This window comes from Staurois parvus, unplaced genomic scaffold, assembly GCF_062004578.1.
Source record: "Staurois parvus isolate SC_StPar_1 unplaced genomic scaffold, SC_StPar_1.0 ptg000318l, whole genome shotgun sequence".
Lineage (NCBI taxonomy): Eukaryota > Metazoa > Chordata > Amphibia > Anura > Ranidae > Staurois > Staurois parvus.
Window position 1 is genome coordinate 3955676 of NW_028318114.1, and position 25986 is coordinate 3981661.

At 39.0% G+C, this 25986-nt stretch overlaps 1 protein-coding gene across 2 annotated transcripts in view; it reads right to left on the reverse strand.

The window, feature by feature from the left end:
• Positions 1-25986, reverse strand: part of LOC149457498 (potassium channel subfamily T member 2) — a 1188731-nt gene that overhangs the window by 42410 nt on the left and 1120335 nt on the right. The window contains exons 25-27 of one of the 2 annotated variants that reach the window (XM_089683638.1): positions 25795-25923; positions 16716-16736; positions 2959-3259 (exon numbers count right to left, since the gene is read on the reverse strand). In XM_089683638.1, the coding sequence (XP_089539764.1) occupies positions 2959-3259; positions 16716-16736; positions 25795-25923 (451 nt within the window). The remainder of the gene's footprint in view (positions 1-2958; positions 3260-16715; positions 16737-25794; positions 25924-25986) is intronic. The other variant, XM_089683639.1, reaches the window with a different exon arrangement.

The window sequence follows — 25986 nt, forward strand, 5'->3', positions numbered from 1 at the left end:
AAAAAAATTAAATAAAAACACACAGTTTTGTTGAAAGTAGGCCTTTTAATATGACTTAAAGGGCAATGTTAAAAAACACACATACAAATCCTTTAAATACCATGTTTGGGGGGTGAATAAAACCTGAATGTCAATTTGTGGATGCAGTACAATGTATTCCTTTAAAACCGATATTGTTTGTTTCCAAGACAGTGGCTGAAATCTGTCATTTAGCAGTGGAAGCACTATTGCCACTAAAGGACAGATCCTAGGTGATGTAATTGACCAAATATGGTCATCATTGGGCATTGTCCATATATGAGCATATTTGGTCAGTGATATTACCCAATATCTCCAGTTAGCTTATTTCTGTAAGAAGCTGTATGGGAATCTGTCATTTGCACGGGAGCAGCACCCTTGGTTGGTGGGTTGGCAAATAAGCATCGTTGGGTGGCACTTATTGTGAATGACAAGGATCTACATCACTGGTCGATATGATTGACCATACTAAAACAATTATTTTGCTGCGCAGCAAAGAAATTATTACACTATTCGGAGTTTGCTCATAGGAAGTGTATTTCACACATCTCACACAAAATGCATAAACAAACAAACAAAAAATGTGCAGCTCTCACCTCCTTACATGCATAGTGTCTTAATCTAGTGAACTGGTAAGCAAACTTATTACTCCTACTATATAACAAAATAATAGTGTTGAGACAAATTCATTAAAGCTGATCAAGCATAAATCATTAATATAATAAATCTTATTAAATGAAACAATCAATGATATAAAACAGTGAATCTAGCGAAAGTATACAAGGACTTCTTAAAAAATGACTGTAAGAAAAATAATTGTGAAAAAATGTCCAAGCAAAAGAAAAACAGTGACAATGTGTTCACACTTTTTATGGAACTTATGCTCTTATTTAGCAAGCATTCCAATTATTGAAGTAAAAAATACTTCTTTTCCATAAAGACCATCACCATTAAGAATCCAACAGCTTCATGTGTGGTGATATACTGTAGTTATGTGCTTACCCTCATGTGTGTACCTCCTAAATTACAGGAGGTCAAAGGAAGCCTGCTGCAGGATATCTATTATTATATCCAATCAACAATCATGGGGAAAAAATTCCACTCCGATCAACTACTGGTGCCTCCTCTCTTCTTCAATGTCTCCAAAAAGGGAATTAGCTTAACCCTATGTACAAATGGCAATAGAGTGACATCTAATGCTCCCTGTTTGTCTGTCATTTATTGTGCCAATATAAATCATGCTAACATTATACAATGATAATGCAGGTATTCATATGTGTCTGACAGAGATCATCAACTTATTCCATCCACGGCATTTCACAATGCATAAGCCTGACTATCCTGCTGTTGGCCAATTTCTGCCAAAATATCATTAAGCTTTAGGAGACCACAAATAACACAGCAGTGTAAAAATGGCCAAGGAATGATGTTTGTTTAGGGAGGATTGGCAAAAATATACAAGAAACAATGAGTATAGTCAGGAGTTTTACTATAGGAATTAGGAAACTTGAGGTGTCACACCAATATAAAATTGGCCATCAGCAGGACAATTTTAATGAACACAGCTAGTCCCAGATTTACTGGGGACAAAAAGTACATGTAGAGATTTTTTTGCAAGAATTTAGACAGTGCAGTGTAAACATGGCCACTAACAGATAGTTTTAATCATGGATGATAGGCCAGCGTATGCCTATCTTTTATTTTTATTATGGGGATAGAATAATATAATGTGAAGTAGTTTAGGTATATACTTACATTTAGTTTTACTTCCCTTTAATGCAACTGCATGCTTTGAAAAAAGGAAGCTCTAACAACAGATGATGAGTAACAAGTGAATGTTGTGCTTTGAGCACTTTAGGTAAAACTTAAAAAGATCCTAATAAAATAAAATAAAAATTAAGACCCCCCCCCCAAAAAAAAATACTACCCTGATTTTTCTTAAATGTTACAATAAAAACAGTTTAATCTACAGTAAAGGCCCTATCAGGGGTGGACTGACAACTCATGGGGCCCCCCGGGCAATAGGGAATCATGGGGCCCCTGTGTCCTTGCCCAAACTCAAATAAGCCTATGAAAAAGGTACCAGGGGCATCTCATGGGGTCCCCTATTGACCCTGGGCCCTCAGGCAGTGCCCGAGTTTCCAAATGGTCAGTCCGCCCCTGGGCCCTATCAACACATACTACCTCCTAAAAAAAGAAAGAAAAAAGTTTAATATGAACAGCAGTTAAAAGTAAACACTGACTATAAATCAACCCCAAAATGAAAATTAAGTCAAATAGGTTTCCAATAATAAGAACAAAAATGCAGCAAAGGGTCTGAATGCATAAGCTAGCAATCGGAATTAAAGTACAGTTTCCTAACTGATCCTTATCCCTCCCTGTGCAGTTTGTCAGCTTTCCCTATAACAGTTTCCAATACACTTACACAATGGGGTCTTTTTTCCTAGGATTGTGATCCCCATCTGATGGCCAGCAACAATAACGATGTATTTTCATGATTGAGGTATTTCAGTAAAATACTGCATTATGGGTAATTAGATGAAGCTGATGATAATAAGATATACATTTATTGCACATATTCTAGACAGATGTACAAATGATTGATACATTTACACATAATTATTTATACAGGTAAATAGACCCCTGTGGTTGCTCTGTGCATACCGTTTTCTAGCGCGGGGGAAAGGTTTATCAAAAAGCTCTTTAAATGCCAATTTTAAGTCTGCTGGCCATAGTTCAAAGGCAATGCAGTGCACTGTACTAGAAAAACATATTTCTCAAGTAAATCAGCACACAAATTCACTAGAAATGCAGTTCTCAAACCCACAGAATTCATATGGGTACCATAAACCTATGGTATTAATAAACCCAAACCTCATATTTTATGCTTATGTATAATTATAAGCATATTGATATTTTTTTTACAGTTTTACTACATACCGTAACCTGCTGTAGAAAGACCCAAATGCTTCATTCTGTTTTTAACCAGTTCTGCTAATTCTTGTCTTTCCGACCTCCTACATAATGTCATCCTTTGTTGACTTATCCTCTCTGCTATTTTGTTAGAATGTCTTGGAACTTTTCTGCTTAGTCTTCTGGCCCATTGCATACTTTTCCTTCGTAGTAAAGGATGATCTGACTGGTCGCTGGATGTGGAATTCCGATGGTTGTTGCGATTCATTGCTGTTTCCTTGGTTTCTTTTGTGTCTTCCCAATCCTCCACACTAATAGATATCTGTGACTTTGTAAGAAGCATAGACAATTTCACTGAATGGAATAAACTACATCTAAAGTAATTAAATTAAAAAATAGTACAAACCTTAAATACAGCAGCTGAACCCTACTAAAGTCTCTATACACTGAATCTTACTACTTTGCAAGGCTAATTTCCTAGCTTTTGGTACAAAAGGGATATGGGCAGCTAGACACTCACATATGGGTACTAATGCAAAAATGTTTTTAAAAATACCATAAAGTCAACATAATAAGGTGTAAAGGGCAACAATAAAAATATACAATTTCTTTAACCAACTTGAGCTCTGGAAGGTTTTACCTCCTTCAATACCAGTAGCACTATGCTACTTGTACAAAACAAAATCTATATAATTTTCTCACAGAAATAGTTTTCTTGTGGAGATATTTGATCACCACTGGGTTTTTTCATGTTTTATTATATAAATGAAAAAAACCCAAACATTGTGAAAAAAACAATATTTTCTACTTTCTTTTATAAAACATACCCAATAAAAAATAAAAAAAATCTATTTTTTTCATAAATTCAGAACAAAATGTATTCTGCTACATGTCTTTGGTAAAAAAAAAAACCCCAATAAGTGTATAGTAGTTGGTTTGTGTGAAAGTTATAGTGTCTATGCAGCTATGGTGCTATGGTAATGACGCTGGCTGGAAGGTGCACTAACTAACTACAAAAATAAGAGAGCGCCATGCCACCCTAGTGTAACACAGTTTAATGTTAAAATTGTAATAAAACTTTCATCCAATGCACTAACATGAGATTGTACAGTAATTGGGAACATCAAAGTATTTCTGGCCACCTCTCCTGGATTGCTAAGATTACTGTCTGGTATGATGATCTATGGACGCTTGAAGGTAGTCTCATTGACACCGTCCCTGTGAGGCCACCGTTTCACACAGCATGCAGGACCTACTGTGCACACGCCCCATACAGCCGGTGCTGTGCACAGAGATCAATGGAAACAGCAGAAAGGAGAAGAGGAGAGGGAACACCCAGACAGGTTACTATGATAATGCTTTTCAGAGGCATGGCCTCCTTTATCAAGTCATGCCCACCCTAGTTGCACATTGAGTTAAATACAATCCCATAAGCCACCTCTTCCCTGATCCTTAAAGGGGGCATTGAGAAATCCACCCAGGAGAGGCAGAGACAGGACTCTTTACCCGTAAAACACACAGATGGGATACTTGAGCATCCTTATTAAATTCCATAGAAAAGGTATACATTTATGTGTTATATGCATATGAGACAAATAAGGAAGTTAAAATTAAACTTAATAATAAACATATATATAAATAAAACATGATGATTCCAGCAAATTTAAAAAAGCTAAAGGCAGGAGTGCCTGTGTCAATGAAGCATTATCCTTGATGAGGCTCTGGTAAAGAACTTAGGATGTCCCTCTAAAATACCCCACCAGACCCTTAGTTGAGAATGCAGCCTGCCTGATGAGGGGGAGTTAGTGTGCACTCTCCTCCCAAACCAAGATACATGCCTTCAACTTGCAGAAAATAATTTTCCAGAAGGCCCCCCTGCCATAACATACTGTTCTCAAGCTGATGAGGGAAAATAACCTCTTTCCCATATCCTTAGGCCCAGTAGATGTGGGGATGTGTGGAGGTAATCTGTATCAGAATCTGGAAGCCCCCTTTAAAATAAAGTAGTCCCCAAATATCCAGCTTTCCCCTCTATGAATGAGTAAGCGGTACACAGACAAAACATTTAATTGTAAATAAAAACAAAGACACATTTAAAAAACCTCCCAAACAATGTAAAACCAAAGTAAATCACATCATCCAGCAACGTAGATCCATTGTCAATAAATAACACCTCAACTAAAACACGATTAGATGAAGAAGGAGGGACCCCCTAGGACTTGGGACTTTGACGGCTTAAATAGTACCAACAATATTAAAAAAGTAAAAATTTTTATTTGTGAAAAATTATTGTGACACATAGATATACAATACAATAAAATCATATAGAGTCATAGTACAGCATCAAAACCAGAATATGAATTTAAAGGGGAAGTCATTTTTCATTGATTAAAGTAAAAAAAAAATTCCTTTAAATATCATGCCTAGAGAGGTCCCCTTAAACTACCTGCAAAGTTGTACATCTGTGCAGGGCTGACATTTTTTTTTTTAAAAATGACGTTTTAAGAAAACAGTGTGGGGTCCTCCCCCTAATTCATACAAGACTCTTTAGGTCAGTTATTTACATCTGACCGGCAACTTTCAGACCCTGTCATATTACGAACAGGTCAGTGGGTGTGGGTTTTTTTTGGCAGCAGGACAGCGCTGGATGCTGTGATTGACAATGGATTACATCAATGGAACCATTTTTTTTTTACTTTTTTGGCTTTATTTTTTAATTAGAGGACTTGTCAAAAATTGTTGTTTTGTTTTTGTTCAATTAAAGGAATTTTTCAAAAGTCTAGCGTCTTTATTTTTCTAAATTTAACCCTTTAATCAATGGGTAGGAATACAAGATGATGCTGACTCTGCAAAATAAAAATACCTGCCACCCACCGACCCATCTGCGTCAAGCAATCACTGCAATATGACAGATGTGACAGTTGCTGGTCAGATTAAACAATTAGGTGGAGCTAGTGGTGGAATTAAAGGAATTTTTCAAAAGACTGGTCTCTATTTTTTACTGAATTTAACCTTTTAGTGAATGGGTGGAGGTCCAAGTACCCCTTACTCATTCATAAGGGGGGTGCAGCATCAGAGTGCCCCCTTATTTAAAAGGGTACCCTGATACTAATGACCCCCTACCCACAGCCCCCCATAATTATGGGGCCAGGGTTGTGGGGAAGAGGTTCTTGTCCCTATCGGCATGGGGGCACGTGGCCTGGTAAGCTACATGGAGGGGGGCACTCGATCATCCCCCCCTTTTCCTGCCCTGCCAAGCCTCTGCTTGGACCCCACGCATCCCCCCCCCCCATTTTTGTGGGGTGGGGTTCCCCTTAAAAGTCCTACTAGGCCTAAAGTGCCTGGTATGGCTTTTAGGGGGAACCCCACACACTTTTTTTAATTTTTACTGTGGAGTCCCTCTTAACTGAAAGGGGTCTCTGAGGGGAAAGAAAATCATTCCTTTCACTAACCTTCCTACAAGACCTAAAGTACCTGGTATGGATGAGGGGAGGGGGACCCACGCTGTTAATTTTTTTTCTTTTGTATTTTTTTGTTTTATTTTATTTATTTTTTATAATTATTATTTTCCACTGATAGCATTCTGTCCAGCAACACACTTCTTAAGGCTGCAGTGTAAGCAGCCTTATATAGTGTGGGGTGAGGACTTAGCCATGAGACATGATTGGCCACAGTCACTGTGACTTTGGCCAATCATGGCTCTCAGAGCATTGTGCTGTGTTTGGCCAAAGCATTGCACCTGTGTTCAAGTGCATTGCTTTGGCCAATCATGGCTCTCACAATGCACTGTGAGAGTCCAGTGCATTGTGAGGTGCTTGACAACCTTGACACTACTCACTCATGCCACTACAAGCCCAACACTACTATTCACTAGGGCCAGAATTAATAAATATTTAGGAATCTTGGTCTCAAAATATACTACAGATAACATAATAGTCAATGTGGAACTCTTGCAAGTAATTATCAAAACAAAATACAGGTACGATCGAGATTGGTTAGTGAGTAGAGGGGGTTATAGGTCATGAAAAGTTTATCAACATGATGCTTCTACTGAAAATTGTATAAATCCTGTGGCACTCCTTGCCCACACACCTCTCAAATGATTCAAAACTATGGAATCCCTACTTAAACCTTTTGTATGGGGTAACGATAGACATAAATTGTATTTTTCAATTCTTAATATTACCTTAACATATATTACTTAGCTTCACAGTTATCATTTATACTTCACTTGGGGAGTAGAGAGCTCACTAGATTCCTACATCTAGTATCAGCATGTGATGATGAGAAGTTTCCTTATCCCTCATACCTAAGATTTAAAGGCCAACATGAGACCATCCCCAGATCCATGACTGACCTGCTACTGATGGAATCCTTAAAGATTTGTGATTCCATGTTACATAACTTTCCAGAGTTTCTTTCACTCCCATACCCAGAGTACTGATATAAAATTGAGATATTCTATTTCAAACACATTCTAGAAAACTTAAGTCTTTCTCTTAAAACTGAAAACAGAGTTTCAACTTCCCAACCACATGCTCCACAGTTATATTCAACTGGGCATGCCCTGTTGTTACCCCCTCCCGGACCCTTAGCGGCACACTGGACATTGGGTACTGGACCATCAGACTGGGTAATGGTTAGGGGATCAGTAAGGTCAGATTGATTATCAGGCAGAGAGTCTATGGAGCCAAACTATACAGCAAACAGAGAACCAGTAGTGTCAGGATAGATATCAGACGTGCCTCCTACACAATGTTGAGACATCTGTAAATAAATATAAAGATTCAGGTATTTGGTACCTCTTGAATGCGGCGAAGGGATTGATACCCAAGTTTTGGCGGAAAGTCGAGGTACCGAATGAGGAAGACTGGATCAATAGAGTAAACCAGATAAGTAGAATGGAAAGATCATACCATATGCAGGAAGATAGGATGAGAGTTTATTTTAGGAGATGGGAAAAGTGGGAAAGAGCAGGATTGAAAGAGAAATATAGGAAAATTTGAACTAGGATGTTAGCAAAAAATCAACAAGCCTCAAGAGATTAGATTGGGTTAGAGTCTGCAGAGGGGGAGGAGGGGGGAAGTGGGGGGGGGGAGGGAGGGGTAGTGGGATGGGAAAGAAAAGAGTTTTTAGTAAGGGAAAGGTAGAAATATTACAAATGTCTATTTGTATGAGAATTATTACCCTTTTTGGGTTTGTTTTCTTTTGTATTAACATGAAAAATTTAATAAATGCTTAAATTATAAAAAAAAAAAAAAAAAGGATAGGTGGTAAAGGATAGATATCAGATGACATGTCACTGGAGTCAAGCTGGATAGCTGGAACACAGGCTGAATTCTGAGTAGATTGAAGAAAAGGTTGAGGGCTCCACCTGGACACATGAGGCAGTTTTTCCAAAGGATGGATGGAACTTCTTAGACAGGTTTGAGCAGATGTAGTTGCAGTAGAAAGCAGGAGGCTTAATTGGCATGGGCTGGACCAGAATAGCTGGTGCAGAGGCAGACTGGACTGTATATCAGCCTGTGTAAAGACAGACTGGACCACATTAGCAGGTGTAGATGCAGCAGAACTTGAGGACAAGTTGGCCTGGATTAACATCCAAGGGCGTCTAGGCACAGGAAAAGGTAGGGGAATTCAGAGAACTTGACATTTAAGGACTTACAGAGAGCACAGGTTTTGCAAACTTTTGCATATGAACAGGAGTGTTTATGGAGAGAGGGCCAGCAAAGCCCTCAAAAAAACAAACAAAACGTTTTAGTAATCCCTGCGTGAACGGCTGTCTTAGCGTCATTTGCTTCTGAAAGCACTTTAAGCCTAAAGTAGAGGGGAACAAACAGCTTTCAAGGGGATAGCTTGGGTGGAGCACTAGATTGAGCCTGTAAAATAGAGTCCAAAAGGCCAGGGGAAAAGGCCCCATTACTTTTGCTGAAGGTAAGATAATGTAAAAGTTAGAGGAAGTTTCCAAGCAGGGCTCAAAGCTGTGAGACAGCATGTAAGTTTTGTCTCTAGGAGGAAAATTGGCTGGAGAGGTGTTCTGCAGAAGATTCAATAAACTTGTCAGTGTTTTCTGCTACAACAGAGTCATATAAAAAAGGTTGTTCAAAATCCACATAAGACTGTCATGAAAGGCTTCCCCATAGCACAGGTGAAGTTTACCAGTGCATACATATGCACATATGCAGACCAGCAACTGACCAGGCAGATGTGCACAAATATGTGCATAGGTGAGAGCACATGTGCACTTGCACAAATGGCTGCGCACCTGTCAGCAAAGCTGGTGCCAAATAACCTATTTAAATGGAGCTGCTGCACTGGCTAATTGCTGTTTTGTCTACAGCTTCTGTGTGTGTTTATCCTGATTCCTGTGTCTGACCTCTGATCTTGACCCAGCTTGCTCCTGACTCCACTTGTCTGATACCTGACCTGACCTCGGCTTGTTCTTCGGATTCTGCCTCTGCCTACTGCCTCTGCCTGATCTGCCTCCTCCATTGCTGACACTGGCCTGTGACCTGACTTCTCTCTTGCCTGCCATTTATGCCTGATCTGCCTGTCTGTTACCAACGTGGCTTGTCTAACCCCACATCCTACTTATCCAGCCTGCTACAGCTCATCAGTCCAGCACACTCTCGTTTGGCTCATCTGCCTGTTACCAGCCGCCCTACTGTGACATCTGCCTGCTGCCAGTCTGCTTGTTACCAGCCTGCCCTGATGTGACATTTGCCTGCTGTCATTCTGCCTGTTACCAGCCTGCCCTGCTGTGACATCTGTCTGCAACAAGCCTGCCTGCTGAGACAACTGCCTGCTGCCAGCTGCGCTGTTCCTGACATCTTTTCAGCAATCACTGGACTGATAGGGCACTTATACCTTGCTGTGCTCTCATGGTTACTTTCCCACTATCAGTGGCCCCTGAGACAGAACTCTCCACGTCAGGCTCACTAACCAGGTACGTGACAAAGTCTGTAAAAAGGAGCAAATTGGCCACAAAAGAGTTACAAATAGGCAATTGGTCAACAGTTTTAATACAGTTCTGGAGGCAGGTCTGGGACCAGGACCTAATATCCCCTGTAGCCCAATCTTTGTGTGGGTTATGAAATTTAACCCAAGGATAACCTAAGATAAGGGAATAAGCAGAAGATATTATCAAGTAGAAGTTGATTCTCTCCCTATGAAATGGTCAGAGTAATAGGTACATCTGAGCATTCAGCCTGGCTAACCAGGAAAAAGGGGAGACAAGTGTGCAACCCCCTCCTGAACAATACCAGACCACATGCCTTCAACATGATGAGGTCCCTTTCCAGGTGAAGCCATCTGGCAAAGCACATTGTTAATGAGGAAAAGGACCTTTCCCCACAACCCTGGCCTGGTGGTTGCTGGGGACTGCAGGCAGAGGATTATCAGAGTCTGGAATTCACCTTTAAAAATAAAGGTTCCCCAGATACCAGCTCCCGCAATGTGAATAGGTTCGGGTTACATAGTACCCATACTCATTCAAAAAAAGTAGGCTTGAAAGTAGTCTAGAAACAAAGACACCTAAATGTTTGACAAGTCCTTTATTAAAAAATAAAAATTCCCAAAAAATGTCCCTTGTAAATCCATTATAATTACAATGTCCACCACCTGCCAACTCACCGAAAGAAAAAACCCAATGAACTCAGTAAACAAAACTTATCTTTACACTTCTCTGTGAGCTGTCATGGCCATATTTGAGCAGTAATGTCACCACTGTTCCTTCCCCTTTGCCCCTTTGTCAGGGATTCCCGGAAATGTAAGTCAAAGGTGCAGGTGAAATCAACAGTTGCTAGGGAAACAGCGGGTGCCAGCACTCAATGCTTCTTAAGTGTCCATTGACAGCGGGAAACTGTCATTTATAAAAGCTGTAGAAATACTGTTGTTATATACTGTATGATATCTGGCGCCCACTGAACAGGTGGATGAATGGACGAAAGCCTACGTTTTGACCACATTGTTGGCTCATATATTTCAATGGGGAGAATAGGTTCGTAACAATTGTATCTTCTTTCATATTTATAATAAAGGGGCCCTCTAGTCCATCAATTGTTTATCCTCCAAATCTGAGCTAATAATCAAACTGCTTAGATTTATAGTATTAATCTGCATGGAAATTAATATCTGGTTTAAGGCCTCTTATGTTCCCAATGTTGCTAATGATATTGCTGATTCTTTGTCCCTTTCACAATAGCCACTAAATGATCAGCTTGTGTCAAGCACAGAGTGAGATCTCCTATGAATATAAATACAATATGCATTTGATTTCCCAGTACTTGTGAAATTCAGTTTCTCTGAAGACATGGGTGGATTATGCCAGCACTTATAACAGGTGAGGACAATTTTATGATTCACATAACTTAGGCTTGTTGCTAATGATACCATTGCCCTCTTCTTCATTTTTTCTCTTCTACATCTTGTCCTTAGCATAACGTCCATTCATATGCTTTTAGGAGGAGTTTTCTTTTTTCTAATGTTTGGTGGCTGTCAACCTCTGTGTTTGTTTTTTTCAATTTCAACAGATTTTTAAAAGATTTTAGCCAGACATAGACGCTTCCTAAGATTCAAACCATGGGTCAAACCATTGATCAGCCAACTTGGGTACAATCAGCCTGTCAGATTTTCCGTATAATTATTCCCAGCCACCTTAACCCCCCCACCAACACAATCTCTCCATGGGAGGGATTTCCCTATTAACACTGACTGTGTTGATGGGGAAATCAAACTAATTTTCTTTTCACCATCTATGGCCAGCTTTAGAAGAAAAAACATTTCTTCTGATTCAAGATGATCTATTTCTTCTGCTAATAAAATTTCTTTGGAAACTTTTTTTTTTACCAGAGTTTGTTTCTCTAATTGTGAATCCCTGCTTTTTTGTTTGTCCAATTCATTGGTTTACTTTGGTGCATTCCAGTTTGGTGATCTGCAACTAAATCTTTAGCATACAGTATATTATGTCTGTGTCTGATGTCAGCCATGAAGCTGTTTGGTTCATTATATCACTAGGAAAACCTAAAACTGACTAGCAAGGTAAGGTTATGCTTTATGTCTCTGACCCCAGTTACACTGTTAATTCACATGGATTTGTCTCCTGTTACCAGATTTTAGTATAACATTATTTTATACATGGATTTGCCTAAGGTTAGCTTAAGTGCCTTTCTGTTTACCTCTCATTCTTTTCATATTGGGGTTGCTACTAAAGGTATGTGTTTGGGTTTTCCCCCTATAAGAATTAAGACAATTGGGAAATGGAACAGTAACAGATCTAAGCTCTGTATCTACCCTAACATTGCTATTCATTAGTTGTATTTATTTCAGGTCCTCCACACTCCACATTAATCCACTGTTTGGATCATGTGACATTGTTTTGTCTTTTGAACATTGTATAGAACTGCTTTATGAGTATATTTTGACAGCCGTTCCTTGTGTTCGACCTTATGCAAGGATTCTTGGAAGGATTTGGGGGCTTTCCTGGAAACAAGTAGAGGGTCGTATAACATGTCAGTAACATTTGCACAGTTGGCTTTATTTTTGGCTGAGACAGGTTGTTATGGGATCCATGTGAATACCTTATGTAATTATGTTGACAGTATTTGAAAGAGGGTAAATGAAACTTTATGTGCTCTGTGCTATTTCATTGAAAAGAAGTGGAGTGCAGCTAGGGCTTGAGGTATTAACCAAGTGAGTGCTTATGACCAGAGGCGGACTGATCATTCGAGAACTCGGCCACTGCCCAAGGGCCCGGGGTCAGTAGGGGGCCCCATGAAATGCCCCTGGTACCTTTTATAGGCTTTTTTTGAGTGTGGGCAAGGACACAGGGGCCCCATGATCCTTTATTGCCCAGGGGCCCCATGAGTTGTCAGTCCGCCCCTGCTTATGACCATTTATTATGAGATGATCATTGTAATCCGGTAATCAGTTTGGCACAGTTTGTAATCAGTTTGGTAATCAGTTTGTGCTTTACACACACAGCACTGTGTGCTGTGTGTGTAAAGCACACACACAGCACACAGTGAAACAGCGCACAGTTAACCCCTTGATCTCCCCAGATGTTAACCCCCCTCCTGCCCAGTGCCATTATTACAGTGTCAGTGCTTTTTATTAGCACTGATCACTGTATTGGTGTCACTGGGGATGTCAGTGACACCAAGTCAGTTCCCTCCAGTGTCAAAATGCCCACTGCATTCCTGATGTCCCACTATAAGCCACTGATAGCCACCATTACTGTTAGAAAAAAAATACGGTATAAATACCACCATTTGTAAACTCTAGAACTTTCACGTAAACCAATTAATTACACATATTTGGATTTTTTTTTTTTGCAAAGACATGTAGCAGAATACATTTTCGCCTAGATTTATGACAAAATGTGATTTTTTTACTGGACATATTAATAGCAAAAAAGTCAAAAATATAGTTTGTTTTTTTCAAAATTGGCAGTCTTTTTTGTTTATAGCGTAAAAAATAAAAAACGCAGAGGAGATCAAATACCACTAAAACAAAGTTCAATTTAGGGGGAAAAAAAGGACGTAAATGTTCATTTGGGTGCATCGTTACATGAACACGCAATTGTCAGTTAAAGTAATGCAGCGGCGTATCGCAAAAAATGGCATGGTCAGGAAGGGGGGTAAATCCTCTGAAAGGCAAGTGGTTAATCACCACTGTTTTTTTTTTAATTATTTTTTGCTATATAAATGAAAAAATACTGAAATGTTTGAAAAAAAACACATTTGTTATTAGTTTCTGTTATAAAATTTTGCAAACAAATAATCCTTCTTCATAAATTTAGTCCAAATTGTAGTCTGTAACATTTCTATGGTAAAAATAAACCAAATCAGTGTATATCATTTAGTCTGTGTAAAAGTTATAGAGTCTACAGACTGCCTATCTTATTTCTTGAGGCCCTAAAAATGCCAGAACAGTACAAAAAAAAACCCCAAATGACCTTTTTCTTGGAAAGTAGACAGTCCAAGGTATTTAGTAAGAGGCATGACTACTTTTTTGAAGTTGTAATATTTTTGGAAAATAAAGACATTAAATAACATTTTTTTCCCCACTGTTTTTGTGGTGGTAATCAGGGATACTGACTGGTTACAATAGGTAAAAAAAATATTTATTATTCAATTTTTAAACATTTTTTCTTTTTCTTGTAACTTTTTTCTTTTTTTTACTATTTTTTGCATACTTTCATCACAGTAGTTCAGTGTCTCCATAGTGAAGCTATACTACTCTGGAGGGATGATCAGGGATATCTTTTTTTCATAAGCAATAGTTAACTGTCATGAATGGCTTTCCATTCATGAGAGCCTGTCTACTGTTCACAATGCTGTGATTTACTACAGCTAATCACATGGTACAGGGTACCAGGTAACATGTTATAGCTGTGAGCCAATACCAGCATCCCAAAAGTAAGCAAACTGTTCACGAATGTAAGCCATTCTTTAGAGTTTCCTTGCATAATATAATGTGATCCCTGGTGCTCATATCTGCTGGGTATCGAGCACTGTGATCACAGTGGACACGGTGGTCACAGGATCGTGCTGCTGCATGCCCCAGGGGACATGCCAGTGCCCATGTCCTCAGCAATGTACAGGTACATTGCTGAGTCTGTATCCACCGCTCACTCACAGTACATTTAGTGTGATCAGGTCAGCAAGTGTTTATCTAATATGGCCATAATTTGTCCATGACGTGAGCGCTATCTGTTATAGGATTGCATTCCAAGAGAATTACTGGCTAGGTTGTCAGCACTCTTTGCTAAAGACATGGTGGATGCTGGCACCCACTGCTTCCTTAACAACCATTGGGAGAGGAATCTGTCATATACATAAAGTAGTAGAAATATTACTACCTTATATGACATTTGACTGCCGCCAAACGAGCAAAAGTCCAGCATTCAGATGAACCTGGGTTTGGACCAAACTTTGAGGTCGTCTCTAGTTATAGGGTTTTGTTTATTTACAATTATTATATTATACTTTATGTTGCAGCAACAGATTTAGACAAGTACTTTTCACAGCAACAACATTTCAATGGGTTATATGGACAGCTACTCAGGCACCAGGATTCATTGATCAGTTACTGGGAATATATACTCAGCAACAGCATCTGAATGGTTGAAAGCAAGTTCACTCTGTAGAAGGCACTAATGGATTTCTGGAGTCATAGCACCATTCAGCTTTAAAAAAGAAATCACTGTTCCTAGCCATATGGGATATTTATTTATTTATTCATTTGCACTGGTACATGTAATTTTTTTTCTCTGGCATGAAATTTATTTAGACGCAGAGGGATGTTAAGACCATTGACACTATGTAAGTCCACTATGGAACCCCATGATGTGTAGTTAAACCCTTAGGCACCTCCTATATTTTGCAACTCCCATGTACTGCTATAATGAGTAGACATTATCACACACAACATCGTAAGCTATCAAGACAATGCACTAAAATGAGATAACATTTTAATGCCATAACCCATACCTGGCAATCACATTTTAGCTTATTCTAATGAGATTTATTGTAGTTGGTTATTACATTATGCAAACAGGCAATACTTTTTGCTTCACCATAAAAGGAACCCATATGGGGCAGAGTTATAACGGTTGCTATTGTTGCCTTTTCATGGTACCTATATCAATGCTCTCTTCCCAATCTCCCCTTTCTTCCTTTATTATTTGGTGAACCAATAACCTGGGATGAATGTGTGTATGTCAGATGTCAGGGCACATAATAGTCAGATGGCCGTTCCAAGTCAATGGTTTAATAAGCAATGAAGCAAGAAGAGGGAGGACAGCCTCAGCCCCATATCACATGATGAAACTATTAGTGACCCTTTTTCTAGGAACCACTGTTTAAACACAGAAAAGAACACTAACATTTGGGGTTACACCCATTTGAATAAAGGTCAGCTGTTCAGTGCCTATAATAATACTGACAAGGTTACTGTCCACACTCAGTGGTACATGTCTCTTTTCTATATGTGACAGTCTCATTGATGTAATATTTGTTAGATGGCTGTATGCACCTTGACTGGTCTGATACACTACAACTTGGCAACACTAATTCTCCATTCTTAGATGGGGATCATCTATACCCTGGTCATGTAGCACTGCAAAACACCTGCAGCATTCTGTAAACACAGGACACACCACAGCTATCACCCAAAAGGCACTGACCACTGAATCACATTTACTTTGGTGACATAAACTAATCAAGGCATTCTATATTTCCTGCCCTAGAAAGAGGCTGCCTTTATCTTCACAGTATGCTCAAAGATAAAGAAGAACCCTAAAACCAACTTGCATGAAAAAGCAGACAACCTAGAAGTAGCTTAGCCAAGCTGGAAATTTTCATATAATACATTTTTAGTACCCTGATATAAATGATAAAAAACTGATTTTAGCATAAACATGTTGTATTCTTGCAGCATACGAGTCTGTATGTCCATATGACAATTGAAAAGACTGAAGTCAGTTTACTGGTCTAGGGGTTTAGTTTGTCTTCTGACAGTCAACTATTGGCTGAATTTTTGGGTTCTATGACTACATTTAATATGCTGCCTGTGACCTTTATAAAGCAATGAGTAATTTATTTTGTTAAAGATCCTGTAGGACAGTAGTTATGGAGAAAAACTATTGACCACACACATGCAAGAATTATTCTCAAGTCATTATACAGTTAAATGCATACATTTGTGCAATGTATACTGGCACTTCATGGTGTTAATAAACCATAGAATAAAGGACAACACCAGGATAATGAGGACAAACTTACTTGAGATGCTGTTTCTCGAGACTGACATGGGAAAAAGGAAGGAAGAGAAAACAGATACAGAGAACTTGTTTAACAACCTTAGGTAAGACAAGAACAAAGGGTACAGGTCATTTTATACAACACAAAAATACAAAAAGAGACCAAGGATGACTGAATGCATGCAAAGGGAATAAAAATACCCTAAAACAAGTATCTCTGTCACTATAAATCTATATATAAAATGGGTGAGGTGCAAAGGTTGCCTTCTTTCTATTATGATCCCTTTGATCTTGTTTCTTGAGGGAAACAAATGCACATATCTCTTCCACCTCAGTTATTTTTTACAGCAACTCAAAAAATATCTCATTGTAGAAGTGGGATTTTCATTTACTATTTGAGAAAAGGAATAATACTGAATGCATAGTGTCAAGGATCAAGCCCACAGCAACTCACTGACTGGAGTGAGTTGTTTGGTGGATGTAAAACGGGTTGTGAAATAGTTATTAGTCTCCAATACCATTGGCAACCTCTACAGGGAGACATACCCATGTCTAGTTGGCTGGCTACTCTTACACACAGGCAGATACAAATGTTGTATACAGTCTGGTGTATTCTAAGGTGTTAGGCAGCCTTCCAGCTACTCCAACTGGAAGTCAACTGAGGGTTAATGGGTTTTCTCAGACTTATAGCTGCTCCCATCATCTGTAAGGCCACATTTCCCTTTCTGGACTGGTTCTCACCACAGGATGTGTCTTATTTAAACTTCATCAGCCTGTGCGTCTGTGCTTGTGAAAAAGGTTGGTTTCTTGAATTCCTATTTCCTTCCCTGCCATATCAATGCTATTATCATGGATTCCCTTGTTGCCGACCTTTGCTAGCTACTTAAATTACTCCTTGGATTGCCTCCTATATTTCATCTCAGATTGTTTACTGGACTACTCCTGCTTTCCATAAGCCCTAACCTTGGAACTGTTTTCAGACTGTGCTTGCTCACTCCCCTGATTTTGGCCTGTCCAAGGTTTCCATTACCTGTCTACTGTCTGACCAGGCTTGGGACTACGGGTACCGTTCCTTATCTCAGTCTCCCAGTCCTAGTGCTGTTTGGCCAAGAACTATAGCATCATATTCTAAGACCTCGGGGGACGCTTTATGGTGCGCCAGAAAGCGCCTCATCCACCAGCGGGAGAGGATGTCCATTGAGGACTGCCGCAGACTGATCCTCAGTCTGCTCAGAGACTATTCCTTGATGGACTTTAAGGAGGAAGAGGACGTCTGAAGATTTCCCCCTTCCCCCTACTCCCCCTTGCGTGTCTTTGTCTTTTCAATAAAGCTTCGGGCCTGTGTTTCCCCCTTTCTTCCCTTCCCCCCCCACACACCCGATGCCTATTGTAAATTGTGATTTTCGGTTTTTCGTTTTTTCGCTTTCGTTTATTGCATGACTTAGTACTGTGTATCAGGATGCTATGGTTTTTGGGGTAAGCGGCGTCATGCATGACGTGGCGGTTTGGGGATTCATCCTCTGCACATCACGTCAGGCATCATACCGCTGAGCGAATGTATTTATTTCTGAATGTATTTATTGTATGCGTGGAACTGTATTGCTATGTGGTGCGCTGCGTCGCAGTACAGGGTGAGATGTACCCCGATTACACGTATCATGTTGTTTTTGATGCTTCTGTAATAAAAGTATCTTTTCAATCAAAAAATCATATTCTAAGACCTCGGGGCAACCAAGTACCTGTAGGCATGCTTGCCTTTAGGGCACAGGGGCTGCTATAGGCAGAAGAAATATGTAGCTTCTAATGTGTACAATCATAAGGAATTATTTTCATCTCTCTATGTCTAATATTACTTTTTATTAGAGATGAAACATATTTCCCTGTAAGAAAAATGAGTGGTGGTTCCCAAACATTATGGAATCTCAGTTTGTAAAAACTTCTCACTCCCTGATGAGTTGCCCTGACATGGTCTGTGAGAATTATTTTTATAGTTTGTGATGTGATAGCTGATTAACTTTATGTATACTACAAGCCTACAGGACTCTGTGAGAAACTTGTTGGCAATTAGGTGGTAATTCAGGTCTGCAGGCCTCAGCTGTCTTTTCAAATTCTAAATTGTGAACATTTGTCTGGACTATTGACTGCTACATTAGGAAACTATCTTCTCATATCTATTTCTATATGACACACATAGGTGCAACCATTTCCAGAAAATGTAGAGGTCACTTTCCTGCACCTGGCAAAAATTTTTAGTGTGCAATGCATTACCTGCCATGGCAACTTATATGCTGTTCTATGATTCATGGGGCAAAATTAAATTTCTGGGGACAGTTCTACGAACATAGGACACTTGTCAATCATGCAGTATGATATATCTTTACCCACTACCTCAATAGAAAAATGACTCTCAAAAAAGGTAAGAAACATTTTAAACAGTTCTTTAAAATAATTATCAATACATTTGCTCATTAAATAGCTGTCTGGTTATATATAGTTAGCTATAGTTATTATGGGCCTTATATTATGGCTTTGTTCCAGCTGATAAAATGCTACATATACTTCTCATAAAAAAACTGTCAAGTAGTAGTAGGACGCTCTCTTCTAGCAGATATATAAATGTTTTTCAATGATCTGACAGACATTTTTTTCAGTTCTTTAAAACTGAACTCTAGGAAGATATAAGAGACATAAACTAAAGCAGATCTGTATTCACTGATATATCACAAAATGCCTTTTTTCAAATGCAAGTGGTGTAATTACTTGATTTTACTTGACATCAGTCTCTTTCAGTCTTTGTACAGTAGAGCTCAGACTGGAAGAGAAGGAAGAAGCAACAAATCAAACAGTTGTGCTGCAGTGTATGAGGTGACATGGAGCATGCTGATAGGATTAGAAAGCAGAGTGACAGAGATTAGCTCATCAGTCTGTTGCTTTTTCCTCCCTGTGCAGTACCAGGCTGGAGAAGGTACAAGACCTGTAAGTGTTACTTAACTGTATCTGAGAAAAAAAATCAGTTCTCCTACATTGCAAGGCAGAGCTATGTAAATCGTAGGACTGGATGGACAAAAATGCAACTCCTTTGGCATGTAACAGTTATTTTATAGTTATCTAATCCTTGTATTAGTTGTTTACCTGAAGTTCAGCTTTAAGGATAACTTCTCTTTCCTTATTTTCTCTTGTGTATAACAGTTTGCTGTGGGTGTTTTCTTTGCAGTACAGTAGTTTGCTAATTTAGTCTTTTTTACAGCTTTTTGGTCTCTGGTGTGATAACAAACATGTGCATCATGGATATTTTAATCCTGTTACAGAAATAGTGTGTAGGCCACGTTCCCCTTTTTATCTTTTACGTATTTTTAAGCACTCTCTCACTGTAATTATCACTCACATCTTCTCACATTCTGTCACTCCCCAGCAACAATCTTTGCCTAACGTGATTATTTTTATTATTCACTTAGGGTCAGCATACATGATTATTTGAGATCATTTTGATATAAAAAGGCTCTTTGATTTTAATTCTGTATTTTCAATCTATATATAGTCATTATGAATGTACGGACAGCACGGTAAATGTATATGAATGCTTGAAAATATATACTGAACACCGACCAAATAAATAACACAGAATAAATCCATCACAAATGCCTCCATCTTCAGGCTGTAGTCTTTCAGCTTTCCTCATCAAAGTTCTTTCTGTTTCAGCTTTTCTTTAGCCATTTCACCTCAGCTGTAGCTGGATCAAGCGCTCCCACTTGCAATTTTTTTGCAGGATTTTCACATGATTCTGCATGTCACGCATAGAGCAGCCCATTCTGCTCCTTTTTGAGTGACAAGCGTAGCGCAATTTTTAAACCCGTATTATGCCACAATTGCCACGTGATTCTACCGCACAACAATCGCGGCAGAATCACACCGCATCACACCGCATTTGGGGTGTCATTAAGAAAAATGGCACCCTAATGCACATCTTATGTTGCCACAATTTGGAACTGGGGGAAAAAAATTGCAGCAATTCTGCTCTTGATTTTATATTGTGTGGTGTGAAAACAGGGCCTAAGTCTTTGTCTTGCAACCCAGACAGCCAGCTAAAAAGAATTTTCAAATATATAGTAAAGCAACTAATAAAGACACTTTTGGGTAAATTAATAAAAAAACAATTCATAATGTCATCTAGTCCTGAGTAAGAAATACTTAAAATAATTTGTTTTTCCGTTTTCATTTGGTATGTATGTAGTCTCATTGTGTGAATTTTTTGTAAATACACCCCTATGACTTTAAGTAGCATTAAATCCTTGAACATTTAATGAACATTCGCAATATATTTCTTAACCCTTTCTAAAAATGTCTTGCTGTTCTTTATTGCTTCTAAACATTTTGCTTGCCTTAGTGCATCTTCTTCTTTCATCCTTTCATCAATTCTCCTTAGTATCGGCGCTCTCTGCAACTTCCAGGCAGGGAGGGCGCACACATACTTTCTTGAATGCTCTTGGATTTCCATAAGTACTTTCGTTTTTGTACACATGTGCATGCACAATATGTTACATTGATTTCTGCTGGTCTCCAGACCCTGTATGTACATTGGCATACAGAGCGGGAAGCATTTACAGGCACTCAGATGTTTCCAGTAATAATCCCTCATTAAAAGAAAAAAACACTTAATACAGACAGAACAACCACCAATGTGTTTCTGCCTTCACAAACTTTGTGAGCTACAACTAAGGTGGTGAGGGCAGTAATGCATTAGCTTTAAAGAATATGTAAGCCCAACATTTCACATTCCTGATATGTGCCTGTCATACCATGTACTTGTATGAAAAAGTATAAAATGGAACAGCAGACAGAGCCAGAATAAGTGCAGTGATATGAGTTCCAGAGCTGTGCAATATTATGCCACATGTTTGCATAATATTGCACCTCTCTGGATGGATCTGCATGTAACTGCACAGCAAGTGCAATGCACCACACTGCTGTGAGGTGACATGAATGAAGTGTCACTTTTTAAAAATCACATAAAGTTGAAAAAAAAAGGGGAGTAAGTGATTGAGTGATGCAACAAAACACACAGCACACCACCCCTGCTGAATGGCTCTGCAGTCCACAATGGACTGCTGCCCACATGCTAAACTGCTCCCATTTTCTTGTGCGGAAAAGTGTGAATGGACCCCTCATTGAGTTCAAAATTATTTAAGCCATTGGATCAACATGCCAACTAGGGATGAGGGAACCAGGCAAACGTAGGTTGGTCAGACATTTGCAGAACCCAGCAGGAATTTTCCCTGTCTGGTTTGTGACCCCCTCCACTTTTGAATCAAACCAGGTCCCATAGCAATCAACATTAGGAGGGTAGCTTGCAAAGGAGGCCCAAAGCCTCCACCTCTGCAGGATACCTTGTCCCCATGTTGATGGGAAAAATGGTCTTATTCCTACTTCCCTGGCTTGGTGGATGTGAATGTCTGTGGGGAGAACTTCCAGAATTTGAAAAAATCCCTTAAAATACAGAGGCCCCAGATATCCTGCCCCCTCTCGAAATGAATGAGTGAGGGATTCAAAATACTTGTTAATTTTATTATAAAATGAGTATGCAGCGCTTCTATATGTATAATAAAGTGATGGAAAAGAAGAATAATTAAATAATGAATTATATAATGTACAATAACATATATTAAATATGTTAGATAACTCAGTCCTTTATAATAAAGTGATTAAGTGCAGGTGTTCCAACAGTCCATAATCAAGAAAACCGTGACTCTTGTGGTGTTGTGAATGTACAAATAATGCACTAACCAGATAGCGCATAAATTGCACATGGAGCAATTAAGACCTGCTCCTGGTGCTCTGGACTTATGATACCAGGCAGATGTCATCAGCAAGTCGACCACTAGATGTCACCAGTCTAGATGTCTTCTTAAGCATTCCACCCGGATCATCATCAGCAGAGGAGAGGGGGAGCCATATATCTTCCAAAACCTCAGGAACATCCGGATCTGATAAGGCAACCAATCAGGATGGCCTTGCGGTATATGCACACAGGTCAGGGGCACCTGACTGCCTGGTCTGCCTGGTATCATAAGTCCAGAGCATCAGGAGCAGGTCTTAATTGCTCCATGCGCAATTTATGCGCTATCTGGTTAGTGCATTATTTGTACATTCACAACACCACAAGAGTCACGGTTTTCTTGATTATGGACTGTTGGAACACCTGCACTTAATCACTTTATTATAAAGGACTGAGTTATCTAACATATTTAATATATGTTATTGTACATTATATAATTCATTATTTAATTATTCTTCTTTTCCATCACTTTATTATACATATAGAAGCGCTGTATACTCATTTTATATTTCCATACTGGGTTGAAAGGTTGCCTTTATGCTAGCGGCTTTATATTTGATTATTGTTCCCAGCGCTCAATTACTACTCTTTTATGATTTATTTGTTAATTTTAATGTATGTTATTCATTTACAAAAAAAAGCTGAGTAAGAAATAAACACACAGACACCATGAAAAATCTCTTACAAGCAAGAAGAAAACAAAATATACAAATAAACATTTCCCCCTCAGGTACAGTAAATTCAATGTTAATCACATCATTCAGCAAAGCAGATCCATTGTGAATCACAATGAACATCATTCTGAAGACCCAGCAACAGGACTTTATGTAAAATGACGATCCTCTTTAATGCTATTCTCTTTGGAAATGACAGCTGGTACATTTGGTCAGTGATGTCAAATGGGATGTTCGCTGATTTGTTTGCACTATGAAACAAGCCTTCAGGTAGCTGTTATTTAGTGACAGTAGTAATACACCACCAAATAAAGGATATCTGGCTATGGCAGCCAGGGGTCTAGGAAGGTGGGTGAACTTGCCAAACATGACCATTTAGGCTGGACATACATTATACGATTTTCTTGTACAATTTTTCTTTAGATTTACCAAAAACATGTAATATGAGGTCAGATCTAAACACTTTCAATTTGTATGTAATAAGGTAGGCCCTTGCACTACATAGGTGAAGGCAAATCTAAAGAAAATTGAATACAAAAAATTATAATGTATGACCAGCTTTAATTTGCCTGTTAGGTGAACTGTGAACAAGCTGGGTTCAGGCTGAACTTGTGATCAAGCCAAAGGTAATTCCTAGTACCAACCAACTAAATAGAATCTTCAGATAGAGAAGTCATCAATTAAAGTATGTGCACTTTAGGCATTTATAAATAATAAGAACGTTGTAGGCATTTATAAATAATAAATACATTGCATAACAATAAATAAATCTGCCTTAGTGTATTGGTCATTTTTTTCATTTTCTATCTTTTTATCATTCAGTCAAGCGGCACACTTCAGCTAGTATATGGTGAACAAATAATTGGCATGAGAGGGAAAATGAAGTCTGGGTGTCACAGAAGGTTCTAACAGCATAACAAGTGTAAAGGACAGACACAATAGGAAGGGCATTGGAAAAGTGATAGAGAAAAACCTTCCTTGATGCATAAAAGAGAAACTCCAGCTTTTGTAAAAATCCTTTTGTTTTCATTTAGTTCAGCCAGCTCTTTATCCTATCAGTGTTTCTATGCTCTATGGTTCTCTACTCTGTAATGTGACACTGTTTACTAAGGATGATAATTTTTTTTATAGAATCTTAGTGCTGCATCTGGAAAATATACCTGACCTGTGCTTAAAGTACCTTAAACATTTGCCTTACCCATACTCTGAGCAAAAAAAATTACAATTTCAGTTGCACTTTTGTTTTTGTTTCAGTCACTCTTCTCTTTCTCTGATTTTTTTTCTCATCTTAGAATTTTCTGTAGGCAACCAATATTTGGTTAAAGATATTTTTTAATGATGTACGTAAGGATTAGCACATACACTTATATCAAAGTCCGAGGACTTTGACATATGTGTATGTGCCAATCCTTATGTACATCATTAAAAAACATCTTTAACCAAATATTTTTAATAATTCAGAGTCAGTGTATAGTGTTTTAATCAATATTTATTTATGATACTAGATTTCCAAGGATGTAGCTCCTTCTAGAGGGTACTAGAGATTTAAATGTAGTTGGCTCACAGTAGCGAAGTGAGCATGTCTATTTGGGTTACTTTAGTCTGGCTGAAGGGCTCTACAGGTCGGGCTTGTGTTACCTCCCCCTAATTCTGGAGTTTTTCAGAAGATTCTAGAAGCTAGAGGGCGGAGGGGTGGAGACAAAGATCTGCATATTCATGGGAGTCAGACCAATCCCAGGAAGGAGGCCTGCTAGTGGGGAGATGAGACCATAAATATAAGAGAGCCTTACCAGCAGGGGAGTCTAGTAGTCGGGTGGAATATGGAGTGTTGAGGATTGTGAGGTCTGGGAGGGGACACCTGTGAAGGGGAACTCTGCCTCCAGGCTGGAGCTAAGGAGGAGGAAGGGGAGGAAGTCCTATACAGAGGGTACCCTGCTCAGCAGTCTTATGCCAAACTGCAGGATAGAATGGACAGAGTGAGTACCTCAACATCCCCAGGAATTGTAAGGGATAAGACTGGCAGAAGCAATATCCAGCATGCTTTAACAGGGACAGTGTCATAGCTAACCTAATCCCTTGCTCTGGAACACTGGCAAAGCAGTCAGGTGGGATGGCATTTCCTCACCAGCCATTGGGACTTTGTGAGAGTTTACCCAAGGGGACTTAGAGCTCCTTAAAGTCATATTGCTACTGAAGTCACAATGCTATTGATCCTTAAAGGGACTGATACCACTCCAGCTGGAGTAACATCCAGGATCCATTTTTGTACATAATTGCAGGATGTTTGTACTCAATCTGTTCTTCTAATCAAGTTGGGCATCCCATAACCTCTGAACCCTATCCAAATTGTTTTCCCCTAAATAAAACAACAAAAACAAGCCTATGGACTGAATTCCTGATGTTGGGTGTTTGCCAAAAATGCATGTTGCCTGGCCTTTCAGGAAATAGGGCCACCCAAAATTCAGCAGCTCCTCAGGGAGTAGCGCTACATTTCATTCAAAGATTATGTATTATAATTTAAAATTTATTTATAGCCAAAACACATTTAGAGCAGTCAGTTACTAATTTATATTTTGCATGTGTGGTGAAATTACCTCTGATGTGGTAAGTTTTTGGCACTCTGTCCTGTAGACTCCAATTGGAATATCCCCCGTTGATGAACATAGCTTTTGGTATAGTCTTCCATATGTCCTAATCCACAAATCATCCTCAGTCATTCTCATCTAGAAGTAAAATCAATACAAAAAAAACTGCATTATATTGAAAACCAATAATTAATGCGCAAT